Source organism: Hydra vulgaris, chromosome 09 (assembly GCF_038396675.1).
Source record: "Hydra vulgaris chromosome 09, alternate assembly HydraT2T_AEP".
NCBI classification, from domain to species: domain Eukaryota; kingdom Metazoa; phylum Cnidaria; class Hydrozoa; order Anthoathecata; family Hydridae; genus Hydra; species Hydra vulgaris.
This window is the reverse complement of record NC_088928.1, coordinates 30,673,668-30,693,504: the sequence shown is the minus strand read 5'-3', so window position 1 is coordinate 30,693,504 and position 19,837 is coordinate 30,673,668. Positions and strand designations below refer to the sequence as shown.

The 19,837-nt window shown below is 27.9% G+C and overlaps 1 protein-coding gene across 1 annotated transcript; it reads right to left on the bottom strand.

The window, feature by feature from the left end:
• Positions 1-10,105: 10,105 nt before the first annotated feature.
• On the bottom strand, positions 10,106-16,967 carry LOC100211932 (uncharacterized). Its single transcript, XM_065805293.1, has 4 exons — positions 16,063-16,967; positions 13,474-13,508; positions 10,464-10,604; positions 10,106-10,296 (listed from the first exon to the last, which is right to left on the bottom strand). The coding sequence occupies exons 1-4, from the start codon at positions 16,835-16,837 to the stop codon at positions 10,228-10,230; spliced, it is 1,020 nt and encodes a 339-aa protein (XP_065661365.1). The 5' UTR covers positions 16,838-16,967; the 3' UTR covers positions 10,106-10,227.
• Between the last annotated feature and the right edge of the window lie 2,870 nt (positions 16,968-19,837).

The following is a 19,837-nucleotide window of genomic DNA, read 5'->3' as shown; positions in this document are numbered from 1 at the left end:
CAGCGTAGAAATAAAATAAGAATTTAATTATTTTACAAGTAAAAATTGATATTTTCTAAAAACCTCGTCGAAGTTCCGTCGAGGTTTCTCGATTTCTCTTGAACTCCGAAACTCCGAAAAACCGAGAAAAATCCGACGAGACGGAGTTCCGAATGGATCCTTTGATTATTATACCCTAATGGTGTTTTTTGTTGCGATTACTTCTTAGGAGTTAAAGCAGTTGTTAAAAATCAATCAAATCAACTTTCAAGAAAGTAATTTATTAAATTACAGCTTTTAAAAGCTTACTAATTGCAAAGCCACCATTTTAACTTACGTTGGAATAATTATGCTAAAAATATTGTAACACTATTTAAAACTGTTTCGGCTTCGTGTTTGTTTTCGCCGCGGCTTTTCTAACATACCTTTTTGAATAAATACATGTCCAGTACACTTTTTGATTAGTCTGTTCCAGTGGGCATGGTAATTAAAATGACGTTTTTTAAGCGTTTTTGATTATATAAAAAAAGAGGGCGCACCCTTGTTCGAAGCGCTAAATATGTAGCTTCGCCACTAAATACAATGTTTCCATGAATTAATTCGATATTAAATAAAATATGTTATATTAAATTTTATTCTTCTTGCTATCGACATACGTTACAGTTTTTTGTTATTATCTTCAACTCTTTTATATATATTCCAAATGTTTTTTAGTAGATGTTTTGCAATAAAGCGATAGTTTTTTGAGTTTGTATATTTAATATCGAGAAAAAAAGAAAAAAAAGGAACACATTCTAAAGACAATATACAGTTATAAAACAAATATAGCAATAGTTTTTCAGTTATTATTTTTAATTTCGATGATTATTTTCGAATGGTGATTATTTTCGGCGATTATTTGCGTAAAAATTTATATCTCTTCTGACTTTATTTCTTAATCGTAATCTAAACTAAAATGTAACGGTTTTAACCACTAAACAGTCATGCCAAAGGCCGAAAGACTTTAAAAGAGAAAAACTAAGGAGTTATCAAAAGCAGCAACATCACCTTATCAGATCAAAATTACTACTTTGTTGAAAAAAACAACAACTGAACTGGTGGAGCCAGAGAACCCTGACGATGAACTACAGAATCAGAATAAACTTGACATAGACAGTCAAAAAGTAGACAATACAGAAAAACAAGAGTCCGATGCAAAAGATGGTGAAATTCTAACGGAAAATCTTGTTAGAAAAGCGGAGGATTTCAGTGGAGTTGATAAAAAAAAAACAGAAATGGAAGAACTTGTATTAAGGCTTGGTTTAGTGAGTTTAGTTGGTTATTTTATGATCGATCACTGAAAGCTGTCTTTTGTGAAACCTGTAAAAAATATAATTCATGTTATGGTGGAGTGTTCAAGCGTGGAGTCGAAAAAGAAATTACATGAAGCAAATCTGCAGCAGCACTGTATGATCGAGAAAACTCCAGTGTTCATAAGACTGCAAGTGCTCTAAAAATTGAGAAAGAAAATATAAAGTTTACAACAATTAATGCTCAAATTGACCAAATCTACATGAAGAAGTAAGCAGTTAGAACAAAAGGCTTGTTAGTTCATTTCGGAACATTGAAAACATTGCTTCGACAGGGTGTAGCTATAAGAGGTGATAATGATAAAGAATCCAATATTACCTGTTTAATTTGGAGAAGAGTAAAAGTGACAAGGCATTAGAAATGTTGATGATTGAAGACCATTATGTTTTATCTCATAACATCTTGCAAGAGCAAGAACAACTTCTCACCTTAAAAGCATGAAGGCAGATTGTTGAAGTAATCAAAGATAAACATTTCTATTCGGTACTTGCAGATGAATCCTCAGATATTACTAAGAAGGAATAAATGTCGTTTAATATAAAAACTTGCAGTGACAACTATGAAATAAATGAATATATTTTTTCGGAGTATATGAGTGCGTCAACGGTCTTTCTTCAGATGCCTTGATGACATATATTAGAGATATCCTTCTGAGGTGCAACATAGAATATTCAAAGTTGCCGGAATTGGCTCTGATGGATCATCAGTTATAAAATGCTTGGCAGAAAACTGAAAAATATATTTGGACAACAAGCACAATATTTTCATTGCATGGCACAGCTTTCATCAGTAAAAACACTCTTTGAACTGCAAAGCACCTTTTAATTTTTTGCTATTTTAGAGAATCTATTAAAGTAGTTAGAAGAAATTAATCTGACAGATGATGTCACAACGTTCTACATTCGAAATGCGTCTCAGAGATTTTCAGAACTTAGATCAGATAAAAATTTGATAGAATTTTAAAGTCGACAAAAAAAATACAACCTGGAATCAAGCAAGACAATGAGTCTGAAACCGAAGTTACGCAGAGACAAAGAGTAACACCTAAAACATTACGCGATTTAGTAATTACTAAGAAGCTTACATTGGGCGGCGCAATGACTGGTTCTGTCAAATCAGAGCAAAAACAAAGGAAATCTTATTTTGAAGCAATTGATGCTATTCAGTTTGAGTGAGAGACTTAAACAGGATGGATTAACAGCTGTAAAAAATATAGAAGAAGTTTTGATTTCATCGGTGAATAAACAAGATTCCCCGCCGTTTTTATTTGAAATGACATTTTTTAATGATGTTGACATTTTGGAACTAAAAGTTGAGTTAAAGGGGCAACCAACAATTATTAACCAGTACAATGCTATTGCATCAATCAAAATATAGAGTGTTTCCAGATTGACAACAATTGCAAATATTATCAATTCTATGCCTACTGCAAAAAACGCCAATAAACTAACACATAAATTAATGAAGCTTTACTAAACCATGCCTCTATCGACATCATCAAGTGAAAGAAGCTTTAGTGTAATGAGGAGAGTAAAAACATGGGTTAGGTCACAAACTGGAGGCAATCACCTAAACAACATCATGTTTGCTCAGATACACAAAAAACAAATAGACAAAATTAATATTAAAAAAATTGACAAACAGTTTGTTGAAATGAATGACAGTAGAATGAAATATTTCGGCAAAAATACACTTGAAATCTAACACGAAAAAGATGTAAAGCTAAGAATAGCATAGGATGAAATGTACTAATAACATCTAGAAAGTAGCTAATAAACATTTGATTTATTTAATAGACTGTTTAAAAGCATGTTATAACCTTTAATAGACAAAGTGACATTTTTTGTGTATTTTTTGGAGAACGGTAGGGTTAATTAAAAAGTTTATTTATATTAGATATTATATATAGTAAAATATTGTGCTGATATTTTGGCAAGTGCCCTTGTGTTTTGGTTTGCCAAAATACATGGGCCTAAGAATTTAAGTCACTCTCTGGAGTAAAAGTGTTGTATTGTTGCTTTAAAATAATCACCATTTATCTGATGTATTTCAATATTTGAACTTTATCTTGTATTTCTTACTAACCAATGAAATATAATTCTTCAATTGTTCTTTACTTAATTTAATAAATTAAGTAAAGAAAAATTGTTTTTTACTTAATTTGTTAAATTAAGTAAAGAACAATTGAATTGCAAAGTGGTTAGAGTTCTGGCTCAAAACTAGGAAGCTCAGGTATTGATGCCGTGTCTGGATAAATAAGTGGCATTGGTAGGAAAGCTAGCTGTGGGTCGCGACCCCATTCGGGGTCGTGACCCACAGTTTAAGTTAAGAAACTTTGATTTAAACCATTTAAAAAAATCCTTACAAACTAAAGTAAGCTTTAGCTTTATTAGATTAGAAAACAATTTATTTTTTCAATAGGTTGATTTATTCAGAAATATTTATTATCACATTCGTATTTTTCAATTGCATTGTTTTCTCTTATAAATGAAATTAAAAAAAAGACTTAAATGTTTGAAAAACTAATATATTAACTACTCCATCATTTTGTTATGTAAGTGGAATTTGAAAATTATGTTTTCTTTTGGCATTACATTTTAAGTAACCCTATATTATCTTAATTCAGAGCTTATTTTTGTTAGTATTGGCTTAAAATTTTGGAAGTTTTACACATACTACCTATGTTTAAAGTTAGTGTTGAAAACGACACTTGTGACGCTTTCATCAGATGAGATACTTCCTCGATATCTAAATAACTGGAGATGATTATGAAATCCTCAAAAACGTTTATGGATCATTATCATTATTCAAAAGAAGATTTTTTTAAATGAAATTTCAGTAAAACTCGTGTTTTGCCATTTCCATTATAAAAATATTTAAAATTCAAAGCTAGGATTAAAAATGATAAATTTTCTAGCAACTTGATCAGTTAGTCATACTTGATGATTATATTTTCTTTTTTTAATCGCCTAACTTTTATAATTTTTGCTGCCTGTGTAAAACGTTTTACGTAGGCTTACCGTCTCTTGCAAGAAATCTTCATTTACTCATAAATTTTGAGACGCTTCAATTCTCTTGTTTATTTAAAAATGTTTGTTTTGTCTTTATATCTCAGCTTCAATAATATGGTTATGGATCGGGCTTATTTTTCTTTAATGATGTGCCCTTTCAATTTCTACTACTCTGACTCCTATATTTTCTTTAAACAGTTTTTTAATTTTCCTTATTAACCTTTTTTTCATTTGCATCAACAGGTCTTGACCTGTCATCCAAGATTCTGTATTCCATCGTTTAAAATTTTAATATAATTTGGTCTTGTCATGGAAATTTAAACGAGTCTTAATAGCTCTCGTATCTCATTTTATTAACTTAATTTTTCATTCGCATTCCAATGATTTTTTTCGATAATATTGCATTCCAATGATTTTTCGATAATACCGCATTCCAATGATTTTTTTCGATATTATCGTGCATCAAGTATTTTCAAGCTAAGCATTAAGACTATAGTGGGATTTGTACATTAGAAATAAGTGAATAAATCTTTGAAGATATTTAGTGTCTTTATCACTGTTCTTGTTTTGTGGAGCCAGTTTACCACTAGTTTTTCAAGAGTTATGACATCTGTTTTTTTTCTTGCTAAAATATTATTTTTTCCCATCAAGTCTCTGCGATGTGTCCTTGAGTTAAGTTTTACAAACCTTTTTAACATTTCCGCCTGTATCTGTTTGTTTATAGGAACGACTGTTAGCCCTATGGGAGAGCTTTATACTTTATGGCATAAAAGTTAGAAAAAAATTAATCACGGCGAACAACTGTTATTTCACTGCTGCACTCTAGATTGTATTCACAATTTCTGTCAACAAAAAACTCAGGTTCAACTAAATTACCCTTTGTTGTAACATATTTTTGTCCTGTTAACCTCTTCCGTTTTAGATTATTTCTTTTGTTTAGTTCCGGATGGACAACTGGCTTGAAAGTACAGGAAGAAACCGAAAGAGTCTGGGTTTCTTCTTGTACTTCTTGGGAGATGCTCTCGTCCTCTTCCAGTTCTCCATTAAGGTTAACATTTGAATCTGCAATTAAAATGCTGACTGTTTAAATTTTTTTTTCAAATAAGAAAAGAATTTCTAACAAAAAAAACTCAATGAGACTAGCTAGCTAGCCCTTAATTACTTTTCATTTTAAAGTCTCCTTAATCTGAGCTGCTCATTTTCACTATGTTAATTGTGGGCAACTTTTCCTCAATTCAATTGTTTTTTTCTGTAAAAGTAAATATGATTATAGGTAGCAGCGTTGAATGGGTGGGTTTTGGGGTTCAGTTACACAACAAACTACATGTTTGATGTATTTTTGGCAGTCATTATCCCTCAGATATGGTCATGTCGGATTTTTGTTACCCGACCTGTTTTCTATAATCCCTTTAAAGCAAGAACAACTGTTTCACTTTGCTTAAGTTGAACACTTGTTTGGTCCTACCGTTTTTCTTGATCCCTTGGAGGTTTGAGTTTATTTAATTTATTTCAGTAATAATATATTTTTGAAAAAATTTAGTTTTAAAGTTTTTACATGATTTCTATTTGTGAACGGTGTAAAGTTCGAAAAAGAAAAATATATATATTTGAAAAACGATATTCCAACGAATAACTGCATGCAGTAATTACAGCTATTAAATTAATAGCTGTAATTACTGCATGCAATTGAGTTGTGCAGTTGCAACGCTTGGTTCAGCTGGATTTACGTTTTTCATTGTTATTAAATAACGATGAAAAAGGTAAATCAGCTGAACCAAGCGTTGCAACTTTATTCAATTATTTAGAGATAAATAGCTAAACAAAATGCAAAGGATCATTTTATTTAAATATTCATCTCTTATCCCCATCCTGTCATCATGCCCATCAACCCTCTCCCTCCCACCAACCCCCATCCCTCCTGCCCTTCACACACACCTTTTTTTAAAGGAGTACTTTTTTTTTTTTACAAGGACTTTTTTTTTTTTAGTTTTTTTTAGAAATTTTTAGATATAGATGACTTTTTTTAGAAATTGACGATTGTGTCCTTCCACTTCGAAACCCGACGTCGGCCCTGTGGAATAAAGTTTTAAAGTTATAAAGTTTTAAAGTTGAAATTTTTCTTAAAATCACGGTAAAGGAAGACATGACCCTCTATGATTGAGTCAGATACACGCTTTTTTATATATAAAAAAGACAATTTAGGCTTGAAGTTACTGAAATTTTGAGAAAACGATTTGTGATTACGTACGTGTGTATGTATTTATGTATGTATGCAGGGCCAGCATTTTTTGGTCTTTGAGATAACTTTCAGACATGGAGCAAACTCTAAACATTTATATGTTTATACTTATGTCAAATAAGAATGCTTAGCAAAAAATTGCAATGATTGGAGCTTGGGAACAAAAAGACCCAAAATTTTTGCTCACTCTGCCTCAAACGTGAGAGCAACAAGTTGATGAAATATTTTTTGTACTATTTTCAACTAGTCTTATATTCATCGATAAATTTTAAGTTTCATAGTATTATCTCTCAGCGTTCAAAAATTATGACAATATAAAATTTGCAACCCCCTCTAATTGAGCAATAGTAAGGTTTTCATGAATTGTTAATCCTTTTTTAAAACTTATTTTTTTTAAATATTTTTGTTTAAAAAATTACTTTGAAAGTCAATACACATTCAAATTTAACTTTTGTTAAAATTTTAACATGAAGTTAAAATTTTAATAAAAAAACTAGCTCTATGTACAATATGTTAGGTCTATAATGACCATTTAAAAAAAAGATTAGATTGTGTTATTTTAGGTCTTGAATTTTTTTAACAATTCTCAGCTATACTGAGGTTTTTTGATATTTTAATAAGAATTGCTGCGAGCGTCAGTAAACTTTTGGCTTTTTCAGCTCATGTTTTTTTTTCAGCTCAAAAAATACGAATCGCTATTGTTTTAGGCGGGACAATCAAGTTTAAAACTTTTATTGGGAATTCGTTGCTTCTCTTTACCGGCAGTTCTCTAAGAATTGATAAGGGATCAGATGTTATTAGTAGTATGTTTAACAAATCTATATTTATAGAAATACTTAACTATTTCCTCTGGAATGGAAAACTCAACTGGATCTCTTGAAGTTTCCTTATTTTAAATTCTTCCGAGAGCTGGTCAGTTGGACGAATACAACATTATAACTTCCGTGCCCAGTATTAAAATTATATGCTCTGTAACAAGCATTTATTACCATGAATATAAATCTAGATACAAAATTGTTGTTTCAGTAAAAGGTTTTTCAATTAAAACAAAATCAATAAGATGGCGAGAATATAGGGTTCACTATAAATTTTTTTAATTTATTCAAAGTCTAATCGTCAATCTCTGCGTTAGTAATATATATTTCTACATAAATAATATTTCACAGAGTATTTTTAAATATAAATTTATATAAACTAACTATGCAGCCCACCAACAGTAGATGGTGCGCTATGGCAGCCCGTGCTTAGCCTGTCAAGAAAAACTTTAAATTCATAAAATAATATTTTAATGTCATTCGGTAGATTGTTTCACTCCTTAACAATTCTGTTTTTAAAAAAATTATGTCAAATATCTTAGTTTTTGATAACCCGTTACAAACTTTCCTCTAATATTCCCTGTTAAAGGCGAGTTTCACTCTACTACTTCTAAATGATTTTTTAGATAAACATTTGGATCAGATCTCCGCAATTTCTTCTTATTTCCAGCGTTGTTAGATTAAGTCTATTCATTCGCTCTTTATATTCGCAACTTTCGTAGCTATTCGATGAACTTGTTCAATTTTAAAGATATCTCCTTCTAGATATGGTCTCCATGATGGCATACCAAATTCTAGATGCAGGCGGATATGCGTTCTTTTTTTCCGTAAACGGTTGCTCCCAAATCAAACGGAGGCTCCCATTTTCGGTAAAAGTAACTTTGAAACTATGCGAAAATATAATCATAAACATTAGACAAAGAATATAATCATAAACAATGACCGCTAAATGAATAAAATTGATGTAAGTGATAAGCTTATATCAAATTTATTACATTAAAAAGAAAATTAAATTTTTATAAAAAACTAAGTACATAGAAAATGATTATGTTATAACATCTTATCGTTTCTAAACGATAAGAAAGTAATTTTAAAGGAATTTAAACGTATATATATAAATATACATATATATATATATATATATATATATATATATATATATATATATATATATATATATATATATATATATATATATATATATATATATATATACATATATATATATAAATATACATATATATATATATATATATATATATATATATATATATATATATATATATATATATATATATATATATATGCTTATATACAAAACACACACACACACATATGTGTATATGCATACGTATATACATATATTATGATTCATATGTATGTATACATACTGTATGTCATACATATGTAATATATGTATGTATGTATATTATGATATGTAGATATGTATACATATCATAATAATATGTATGTAATAGATATTATTTTATATAATACATACATATGTATAAAATAAAATATGTATGTAATACATATGTTACATATGATATGTATGTACATACATACATATCAGATTTTCTTCGTTGTGGTGTTTCTGTACTTTACCTAAAAAGAGCAGCTACGTTTCTATGACCCGACAAACGAATGCTATTTTTTCAATTGTGATTAATTCACGGCCACTCCGCGTTTTCACTAAGCCTGCAATTGTTTTTAGCTGCTTTTCAAAAACGAATATTTAAAGTTTTTTTGGGTCGACCTTGAAGTTGATTTCGATTAGATATTGTAGAATAATACACTGAGTCTGAAAAAAATTGAATAAAATTTAAACCGGCAGAAAAAACTAATTAATAAAAATTTTTATACCTCAGCACCTTAAGGTTTTAGTTATGCTATATCTAAAAATTAGCCAGTATATATCTGGACAAAGTTAGTAATATGCTTTGGAAATTACGAAATGAAAAAAAAATTGCAAACTTTACATGGTGTTTTTAAAATCTTCAGGCACCGCTTATCTTACTTATTTGAATTAAGCTTCTAAAAAAATACAATGTGCTTAACCTGTAAAGTAAAATCCATCGCAATAGCAAAATGATTTCTTTATCAAAATTTTGTTAAATACAAGTCTGTAAATTTATAACTAAAATAATTTCATAAATAAATTTTACCGTCACTTTTAATTGCTCTAAAATGTTTGTCATTACTAACGACTCAAGTTGTTACCGATGAGGAACTGCTCATGTGAAAATATCATTAATTAGTCAATTCTTTGTACTGACTTTGTCCACCTAGCTTGTATAAAGCGGTTTACTGTGTGCCGGTTTTGGCCGTCCAATAACAGTTTGTTACAAAAAACATTTTTGTCCTGAGAAAATATCATTTTAACCAAATTCGTTAAAAAATATATTGATGGGCTAAATGTTTTCTCATCTTTTTCTTGAAATAAGAATACTCTGGTTTTAGAACTTACTAGGTAACTAGGTAAGTGTGGCGATTAGAAATATACATTATTATCTCAATCAAAAAAGTATAAAATAGTTTCATAGTTTATAAAATAGTTTCATAGCTTATAAAATAGCTTCATATCTTATAAATGTAAACTGGTCCAATAAAAGGATTTCATTGCGCCAGTACACATTCGCATGTAGCAGCACTATTGAAACAAAACAAAGCAACACGTTCGCAACTTTATAACAAAAAAAAAGCAAAATAACTTCAAGTAAATACTTCATTTTTAAATAAAAAAAACTTAAATTTTGTAAATAAGAATTTGAAATTTTTTGTTATAATACAATATAATATACAATAATCAAAAATATTTAAAGTTTGAACAAAATCAGTCTTCGTCTGAACTTGAAGTTGAAAGAAGGTTTATTTGATCCAATCGATAAAAGTCAGAAACATTCTGAAAAAATTATGTATTTAAAATAAATATATAAAAGTTTACCGTGGTAATATTTTAAAATGTATCATGTTTACAATTTAAAAGTTTAATTAAATTTCAGATTACTCATTATTAGAGTAATCAGACCTTTGTAACCAATTTTAATAAACAATAAGTTTTTTTTGTACCTCTGCACCATAGTAACGCACTTTCTTTAACTTCCTTTTTTTGATGCAGTTATACAACAGAATAACAAAAGTAATGGTTAAGGCACCAATCACGCCAGACATTATTGGAATTATAATGTATGAATACAAATACCGAAAGTTCTGGAAAAAAAAATTTAATAAATATACATAAATACAAAGATAAAAGCTTTTTTACGTCATCCGTATTTAAGCATTTTTTTGATAACTAATGCAAAAAGTAACTGGAAAAGTATAAAAAATGAGATGTAGGTTGATCCGTATTAGGACCCCTCCTATTTCTAATATATATTAATGATCTACAAAAGGCTTCTAACCTAATGACAATTATGTTTACTGATGATTCTAACTTATTTCTTTCTCATAACAACATTTTTACACCTTTTAGCAACATGAACATTGAACTAGTCAAAATTTCTGAATGGTTTAGATTAAACAAGCTATCATTAAATATTGATGAAACTAAATAGATTTTTTTTCATCCTTATGGTAAAAAGCACCAGCTGCCTAGCAACTTACCTATTCTTTTTATCGATAACATAATTATTAAAAGAGTTCTACTGACAAGATTTTTAGGTGTATATATCGATGAAAATCTTACATGGAAAAGCCACATTGTTAACTTGTGCAATAAAATTTTATACGTTTTATACAATATCAGAAACGTTCTTGATAAAATACCTTAATTCAATTATATTATTTGCTAATTCATTGCCATATTAACTATACAAACATTGCTTGGGGTAGCACTTATAAAAGTAAACTTAAACCTCTCTATGGCAACAGATTCATGTAGGACGCCTTATAAATTTCAAGGACCGTTTTGCTCACGCCAACCCTCTTTTATATGATATGAAAGCACTCAATATATATGAGTTAAATGTTTTTAATATTCTTTGTTTTATGCATAAATGCAAGACCCACCTATCACCCGTTTCTTTTCGTAATTTGTATTTACAAAAAGATATATTTTATAAATATATTTTAAGGAACGATAATTTAATTCGATAACCATTTTCTCAAACTAATTTTGGAAAAATTTTTATTTTATTTCGCGGACCATTTTTATGGAATAGTATAGTTCTAAATACTTCTAAAGATTTTTCTCAAGAATGTAATTTTGATTCTTTTAAAAAAGATCTTAAAAAACTCATTTTTTCAACTGAAAATATATTAATTTTACTTTTAAATCCCTTACTTATATTAGTTTATGTATATATTTAATGTATATTCTTATTTATTTATTTATTTTGTTTTTTATCAATTAATTTATAGTTTTTATATAATATTAAGGAATTATTTAACATGTTTGGTTTTAGTGAATTATTTAATATGTTTTAGTTTTTAAGTTTTAGAACTCTTCTATTGTAATATTGTATGTTTATTTTTATTTTATAATATTATATTACGAATTTTATATACTTTTATTATTAAATCTAATTTTGTAATTAAAAAAGTTGAACAAAAATAAATAAATAGCAAGTATAAGAACATTTAATACTTATAGTAATAACAAAAAACTATATATATATTAAAAAAATATATATATAAGAAAAAGAAAATAAAAAAAATGGATGTATGCGTATCTGCAAATATATGTTTGTAGACTACGTTTAAAGGTGAACCATTCATTGGTAGTGCTAGGCGTTTTTGTCTTCAGAAGCATAAACGTTAATTTATATATTTGGCAGTGGCTTGGCGTTTTTTGTTGTCAGAAGCATAAACAGAAATTTGGTAATTTGGCTTAACACACTGCGATAACCATCCCATATGGCTATCTAGGTCCTATTTTACAACTTTTTGAACAATTTAGAAATGAATCATATTCAGTCTGGAAATGAGATTATATTGATTATATTCATTGATATCTAGTGAATAATATATAGCGATAAATAAGATTCAGTGATTATTTTTGACAAATTATATTCAGTGTGCGCAAGTGATTTATCTAGTAAATTATGGACATCATTGTTCGCATGAGTCAGCTGTTCGGAAGACACAGCAATTTGATTGATACAAGCCGTAAACACCATAACAAAAGGAAATAAGCATTATAAAATAAAATAAAAACGTTCTAATTTTTTTAATAGCGGTTTCTCTGTGACAAGACCTGATGGTCTTCTTTGAGTTAGCGTGCTTTATATTTATTTTTGTTCTTTATTTCTTTACGATATCTTGACTTGTTAACTTTTTTTATATATATTATTTGTATCAGTATCATAAATATTATAATAAAGAACACAAAAAAAAAAAAAATGATATAACCAAAGAGAATGAAAAGTATCGAGTATCGAGTATTATAGCAAGGCCGAAGACAACTTTTTTTTTTACGCTTGAGCTAAGCATCTTTGAAACATGAAGAAAACTCCATATTTAAGTATGTTCATATATATGAGGAATGAGGATGCTATGCAAAAAATTGCGGTGATTGGAGACTGGGAACAACAAAAACTCCAAAACGTTAGCCCCCCCCCCCGCCCCAAATAGGAGGACAATTAGTCAAATTTGTTTGTTTTTTCCAATTTTAAACTTAATTTATATTTATCAATGAATTTCAAATTTGATTCAATTATCTCTTGTTGTTTGGTTTTTATGACCTTATAAAGTTTACACCCCCCTCAAATTGAGGGGGTATTTCAAAGATGCTTAGCTCAAACATCAAAAAAAAGTTGTCTACGGCCTTGTATAGTAATTATAATAGATAGCCAAATGAAATAAATAAATAAAAAAATGATGATATAAAAATCGTTCTAATAAATATATTTTTTTGAAATCTTAAAAGCGATTTCTTATGAGTTTTTTTTTTTTTTCACTTTATTCATCTAAGCGCAACCTTTTAAATTTTATACTGATTTCATACTCAACACATAAACATGCGAATTTCAGGATTGGTTTTTATGAGACGGTCACACCCCAATGTGTAAAATTTAATTAATTTTGAGAGTGTAAAGTTTAAATAACTTGAAAAAAGATTAAAAAAAAATTAGTATACTTTATCTTTGTTTTCTTTATCTTTCTCTTTAGACTCTAAAAATAAAAATTTTTGATAACAAACTAAAATTATATTAAAAAAAGTTTAAAAAAATTAGGAACAAAATTTAGTGAAATATCAAGAACAAAATTTAGTGAAATATTGATCGAAATTAAACTTTTTTTTTTTTTTTTTTTGTTAGAAATGTGATTGAATTAATATGATCATATAATTGATTAAAAATATAAAATAAATAGATTATCGGCAAATAGGGTGACCAGACGTCCTGGTTTTCCGGAATAGTCCCGATTTTAGGTAAGCTGTCCCAGGGTCCCAAAAAAGCTCATATAGCGGGACAGTTAACTATCCCGCTTTAAAAAAAAAAGTTTTATTTGAAAGAAAATAAACATTTTAATGATTTTTATTTCAATGACATTTCTTATTGTACCTAATAACTTATTTAATATATAATAACATAAAAAAAAGCAATGTACTAACTAATGTTAACATTTCTAACTAAGTTTTTACAATTCTAATACAATCTTGTATTTTATTTTACGTCTGGCGACGGTATGAACTAATCAAACTTAAACATCACATGAATATATTAAAAATTAGTACTTAGCTGTATTTTATGATTTATGATTTAAGAAAAAGTGATTTTTTAATTTTTAAATACCAGCGCATTAATTATCGGCCAGGGGCCGTATTCTCATCTCTCCGTTAAGCTAAACGCAGCGTTAGTCAAAAATTTCTTTTAAATTACATTAATAAAAAATTTATTTAAAATTATAATTTTTTAAACATAAATGTTTTATTTTAACGAATTTATATAAATTTTCGTCATTTCTTTACTTAGAAATATTGTAATGAAATTTCAGACAAAAGTTCTGTCAAGCTTAACGGAGAGATGAGAATACGGCCCTAGAGTTATTGTAAACAAAGTTTCCGTTAAAACCAAGTGAAAAAACCGTAAACAAACCAAACAATAAAAAAGTTTAAACATTACAGTTTTATAATTACAAATTTTATTTATTAGTTTTCTAATACAGTTTTGTAAATTCAATAAATGAGTAAAAGAACTATTTCTGTTAAAAAATTTATTTTTAAACTATGATCATTAATGAGAGAATTTCCTGCTTATAAATTTATGTATATATGTATGTATGTTTAAATTTGGCCCCGATTTGGGGCCCTCAGAGATCACTAACCAACTAATTTCGACAGCCTTTACCAAATTTTCCCTTTATTTTATCAATCCTATTTTGTGTCCCGGTTTATCTTTTTAAATATGGTCACATTGTTGATAAAGTAAACTTCGTGTTTATAGCATATACATCTTTTTATTACGATATTCTTTAAAATATCAGTAAAGCAGTTAAATTTTAGGAGTTTTTCATTAATTTTTATCATCTATAAAAAAAGTTATTATTGTTATATTAATAAAAATTATTCAAAGTAAATAACAAACTAATCTTTAGAATATTTAACATGTTTCTAATATTAGAAACTTGTTAAATTTTCTTAAGCTACCTCTTAAGCTATTTTCTGGTTATTTACTTAATTTTGAATGCTTTATTTTTACAAAAATTTAAAGATTACATATAGTAAGATCATCTTATTGCTATATCGTTGCTTATAGCTATAAAATTTTATCTAAAAAATTCGTATTGCAAATATTTTCAATAAAATAATAATATAAAACTGCAATTAGGCATCATTGAACACTATATGTAAAGTGTTTTTATTATAATAGGAAATACGTCCTTCAAAATTTGCTCCCAAAAGAGCCAGTTCAGCTCAATACTGATACTTTTACTTTAAGGTTACTACACTTGATGTACTCACAAAAATAGATAACTTCTTTAAAATTAGGATCAATATTAGTTGTATAGATCTCTTGATAATTTATTATCGAAGTTTGCAAATTATCAATATTTCGTTGCCAGTGACGTCTGCCAGCCCATTATGAAGTGTCAACTAATGATATTTCTCAAAATCTCAGGGAAATAAATAACAACGTTGTTAAGAAATTTGAATTAAATTTTTTTTTTACGCCTAAAATACGAACTACAATTTTAAGCGGGACTTTTAGGCAACTGCCTATTTTAGGCAATTGTCTATTTTAGGCAACTGCCTAGTTTGATTAATGGATAATCCACCTATAAAAAAAGGTTTATATAAATTTGAAATTACTCATAAATACATTACGACAATGCATTTTTTAATATAAAATTTATAAGCTATAAATTTTTTATAAATTTATAATATATAGGTTTAAAAGTATAGATAATAATATTTTTATTTAATAAAAACGTTAAAATCATTTTAAGTAAATTTAGAAAACAATAAATTTAATATTTGGGATAAAATTTTAAATTTGGTAACTTAAAGCTACTTTGAAATTTTTTTCGAATTCTTTTCAACTTAATAGTAGACTGGGGAACCGATTTCCGATATACAATAACTAATTACTTTTTTGAAAAACATCCTTATTTCTCATAGTTATAAAAATATAAATATTTTATATGGTTCCAGTTGCATAGTATTCCAGGAAGTAAATAAAATACTTTTAAAAATTTTGGTACAAAACATAAATATTGTTAATACCTAAACTATTTCCATACCCATTTTCATCTGGAAGTCGAATATTCATATCTGAAATCCAGTTGACACTAAAATCTGAATGGATGTTGGTAAAACGAGATTGATTTACTACTGGAGTCGAGGCAACTAAATGAGTCATCTCCATAGTTAAAGTTGGCTTTAACAGACGTGATGTACTTTCTAAGATATAATTTTTTTCTTCTTGTTGTATCTTGGACTTATTCCTACTTAAGGAAAAGTTTAAAATCTTTATGGATGGAATTAGGCTATTAATGTATGCTGATGCAATGCTTACACTGTTATATGTGTTTTTGATGGAAGTATCTTTTCTGCTTTCCGAGGTCATTGATTTGATTTGATAACTTGTTGCAGTAGAAAAAAACACAGTAGGCAAAATACTACTTTGTAAAGTTGCAGAGCTTATTGAACGATTAGAGATGATAATGCTTGTTGCATGTGCTTTTGATGGCATAATAACATCGATTGATACTTTTGGTTTTAATTGATTATGTTCTTTTATTTCCTCAATTTGAGTTGGATCTTGAAGTAAATTGTTTTCTTCGTCATTGTATTCTGATGGTTGAAATTTAAAAAACGGTATAGTTTTAAAAATATCGTCTAATGAATTGCTATTTTTGTCCCAAGAAACCTTTTGGTCATCATCACTTAAGAAATCTTCAGTTAATATGTTACCATGACAATAACCTTGCAATATTGTCAAATAAAAAAACAATTTCAATTTCATTTCTGTTTTACTCGTAATCTTATATAGCTGCATAGTTCTTAAAGTTAGTTATGTAGCTGCATTGCAGTTCTTTAAAATATATAAACAAATAGACATCTTGCACTTTTTTTTATTTAAAGTTGTAACCCACTACACTTTCAAATAACATTTCAATAGAACTTCAGATAAATAGAAAAGCTTATTTTAAAGGTTTTGAATCAATGATGCGTTAAGTTTTTTGAGTAACTCTACCTTTGAATGATATAAAACGTTTTTTTTTGATAATGCTCAACTAAAAGATCAATAAAATATGTTCTTTTAACTTTTTTTGTTTTTCTTTTTTTTGTTTGTTTGTTGTTGTTTTTTTTTGTTTTTTTTTATTTTTTTTTATTTTTTTGAAATAAGATGATCACGCAACGAAGTGTTGTTTTTATTTTTTGCATTTAGACGGACTTACACCAGTGTTGTCAGTTTTACATATTTTTTGAAGTTAGTATCAGGTTTTTCGGATTTTTTATGTTTACAGCTCAAAATCTTTCTTTGTTTTCTTATAATTTCTTATTTTTTATACTCCGTTATGTTTCTTTACTATTTTTGTTTTTATACTCCGTCATACTGAATTTGCAATCAATCAAAAACTGTTTTGATTGATTGCAATCAAAATAATTTTTTCATTTTAAAATCAAAGGTGTATGCATGCCTCACGTTAAAAATAACCCTTTAACAAATACAAGCTATGAACCCATTTCACCCCGAAGTTAGCCTAAAATGTTCCCAATTTGACCGTCTCACCTAACCAATAAGGAAAATTTTTAAATATTAAGACTGAGTTTTATTTATTTTTGATTAATTGTCACAGTTGTCTGTAGTAGTAAAGATTAGTTGGCTTTATTGTTCAGCTTATTTTTTATTGGGTTTTTTATTTTTATCAGTTTCTTTGACAGAGGTCTTTTGCTTGCTTTCTTATACTAATAACTTACTAATTAAAAAATTTGATCCAAATGTTCTAATTACTATTAGTTTTCTTGTTTTTTTTGATATTATTATTGTCTTTGTTGCTTGCTTATCTTTCAAATTTTTGTATAGACTACTTGTCAAAACAGCAGTAAATTTTCCGAAATTTATTATTTCGTGGAATAGTAACTTTTGGAATAGGTGCAACTTCTGTTTATGGAAAATAATAGTTTTAATTGGAAATAATTGGCGGCATAAGAGGCTGTGAAGAGTAGTAGTTTTGTGCCTGAACTTAATTAACACCTTGCATTACAATGTTTGAGGCCCTGAAGCTCAATGAGCAGATCCTCATTTTGAGCATTATCTAAAATCTGCTTTGTTGTATTAATAACGTTTAACCGGCCACATTTTTAGTGGCAACTGCAGTAAAATGTTATTTAAAAGTAGTTTCTGTGAAAACGAGTGAGCCAGTCTTTTTAAAACAATTACTAGTAGTATGCAAGATGATGGCACACTAAACTGCTTACATGCTTTCTTTAATTCCATTTCTTTCTTTCTTACAAGCTCAATAATTATTAACCTCTTACTCCAACACTGTCTTTCTGATTTATTTCCCTATTTCTAAAACTCTTTTGTTTTAATAAAATGTATTGATAAAAAAACTTTTAAACGCGGTCTAACCAATCAAACTATAAATAAAAAGGGCTTGGGATGCACTATAATTTTGTAATATACAATACAATACGAATAGACGTTTTTTATAAAATATATAACATAATATCTAATTAGTTCTGCTGAACTTAATAGTTAGTGCCTACTCGTGCGTTTTGACACGAAGCTGAAGGCAGCCATTAAATGTGAAATAATGGCTCTTAGAAAATATATTCCGTATTTTTTCCGGAGATTTTACCTAATCAATTTTCTAACAATTTGAGTTTGCGGTTGATATATGAAATGATCGTGTACATTATATGTATAATATAAAAAAACTTTAAAAAGTATCGGCGGTTAATTGAAACCCACAGGAGTGCTAAAAAAAATAGCCCTGAGGTCAGCGCACTTAATTACAGAGCTATCAAAGATATAGGACAAAACTACAGAATTATCAAAGATATAGGACAAAACTACAGAGCTATCAAAGATATACGACAAAACTACAGAATTATCAAAGATATAGGACAAAACTACAGAGCTATCAAAGATATAGGACAAAACTACTGAGCTATCAAAGATATAGGACAAAAAAGAAAAAAACTATTTTATAAACTTTTTATACTTTTTTTTATTATTATTATTATTATTTTATATAGCGATAGGCTAAAATAGTTTTAAGTAGTTTCAAAAACTGGCATAAGTGCAAATTCTTACGGCGCACTCATTCCAATTCGCACTTATGCTTGTTCGCACTTATGACAATTCACACTTGTGCCAATGCTTTCAAATTTTTTCAGCGCATTTATGCTAGTTCGCACTTACGCCAGTTATTGTAATTGCTCTGCACTTATGGCAATTTGCGCTAATGCAGATTCGCTATTATAAAATTTTTTGAATAAAGTTGATATTTATACTTAGGTGATACTTATTTTTATAGTAATGTATTTTTGTATTATTATAATACCGTATAACTTTTTAGATAAAAATAAGTAAACAAAAAAAAAGTACTTTATTCAAAAAAAAAATTTTTTTAATTGAAACGTTTGTATCTTAACGAAATTGCTTATCCGCTAAAAATGCTTATAACATTCATTAACGTTTTTAGGTTTTCTAACTTTAATTTGAAAAAATAAAAACGGTTTTTTAAAAAAATAACTGGTGAACCGCTAATAAATAGTGGTTCGCGATACGGTACCGAAGCGTTTAAAGTTTGTTAAAATTAATTTTACAAAAGAACTATTTTACTTTAACAACTTTAAAAATAGAAAATATTTATTGTTTTTTCTATAAATATGTATAAACTTTTTTTTGTTGTTGGTTATTAATTGAAAATCGTCCATATTTAACCTTTTTGGTAGATATCTGTTTGCTTAAAATTACCTCTATATAAAGTTCGCAACAAGAACAAGTAAGTCTAGCCATTAGTGGAACTAGTGCATACGGTAA

Excerpts from the sequence above, each read along its gene's own strand:
- LOC100211932 (XM_065805293.1), bottom strand. The coding sequence starts at position 16,837 with ATGCAGCTATATAAGATTACGAGTAAAACAGAAATGAAATTGAAATTG. Across the intron at positions 13,509-16,062 it reads TGGGTATGGAAATAGTTTAG|AGTCTAAAGAGAAAGATAAA; the intron begins GTATTAACAATA and ends TTTTATTTTTAG. Across the intron at positions 10,605-13,473 it reads ATAAAGAAAACAAAGATAAA|AACTTTCGGTATTTGTATTC; the intron begins GTATACTAATTT and ends TTTTTTTTCCAG.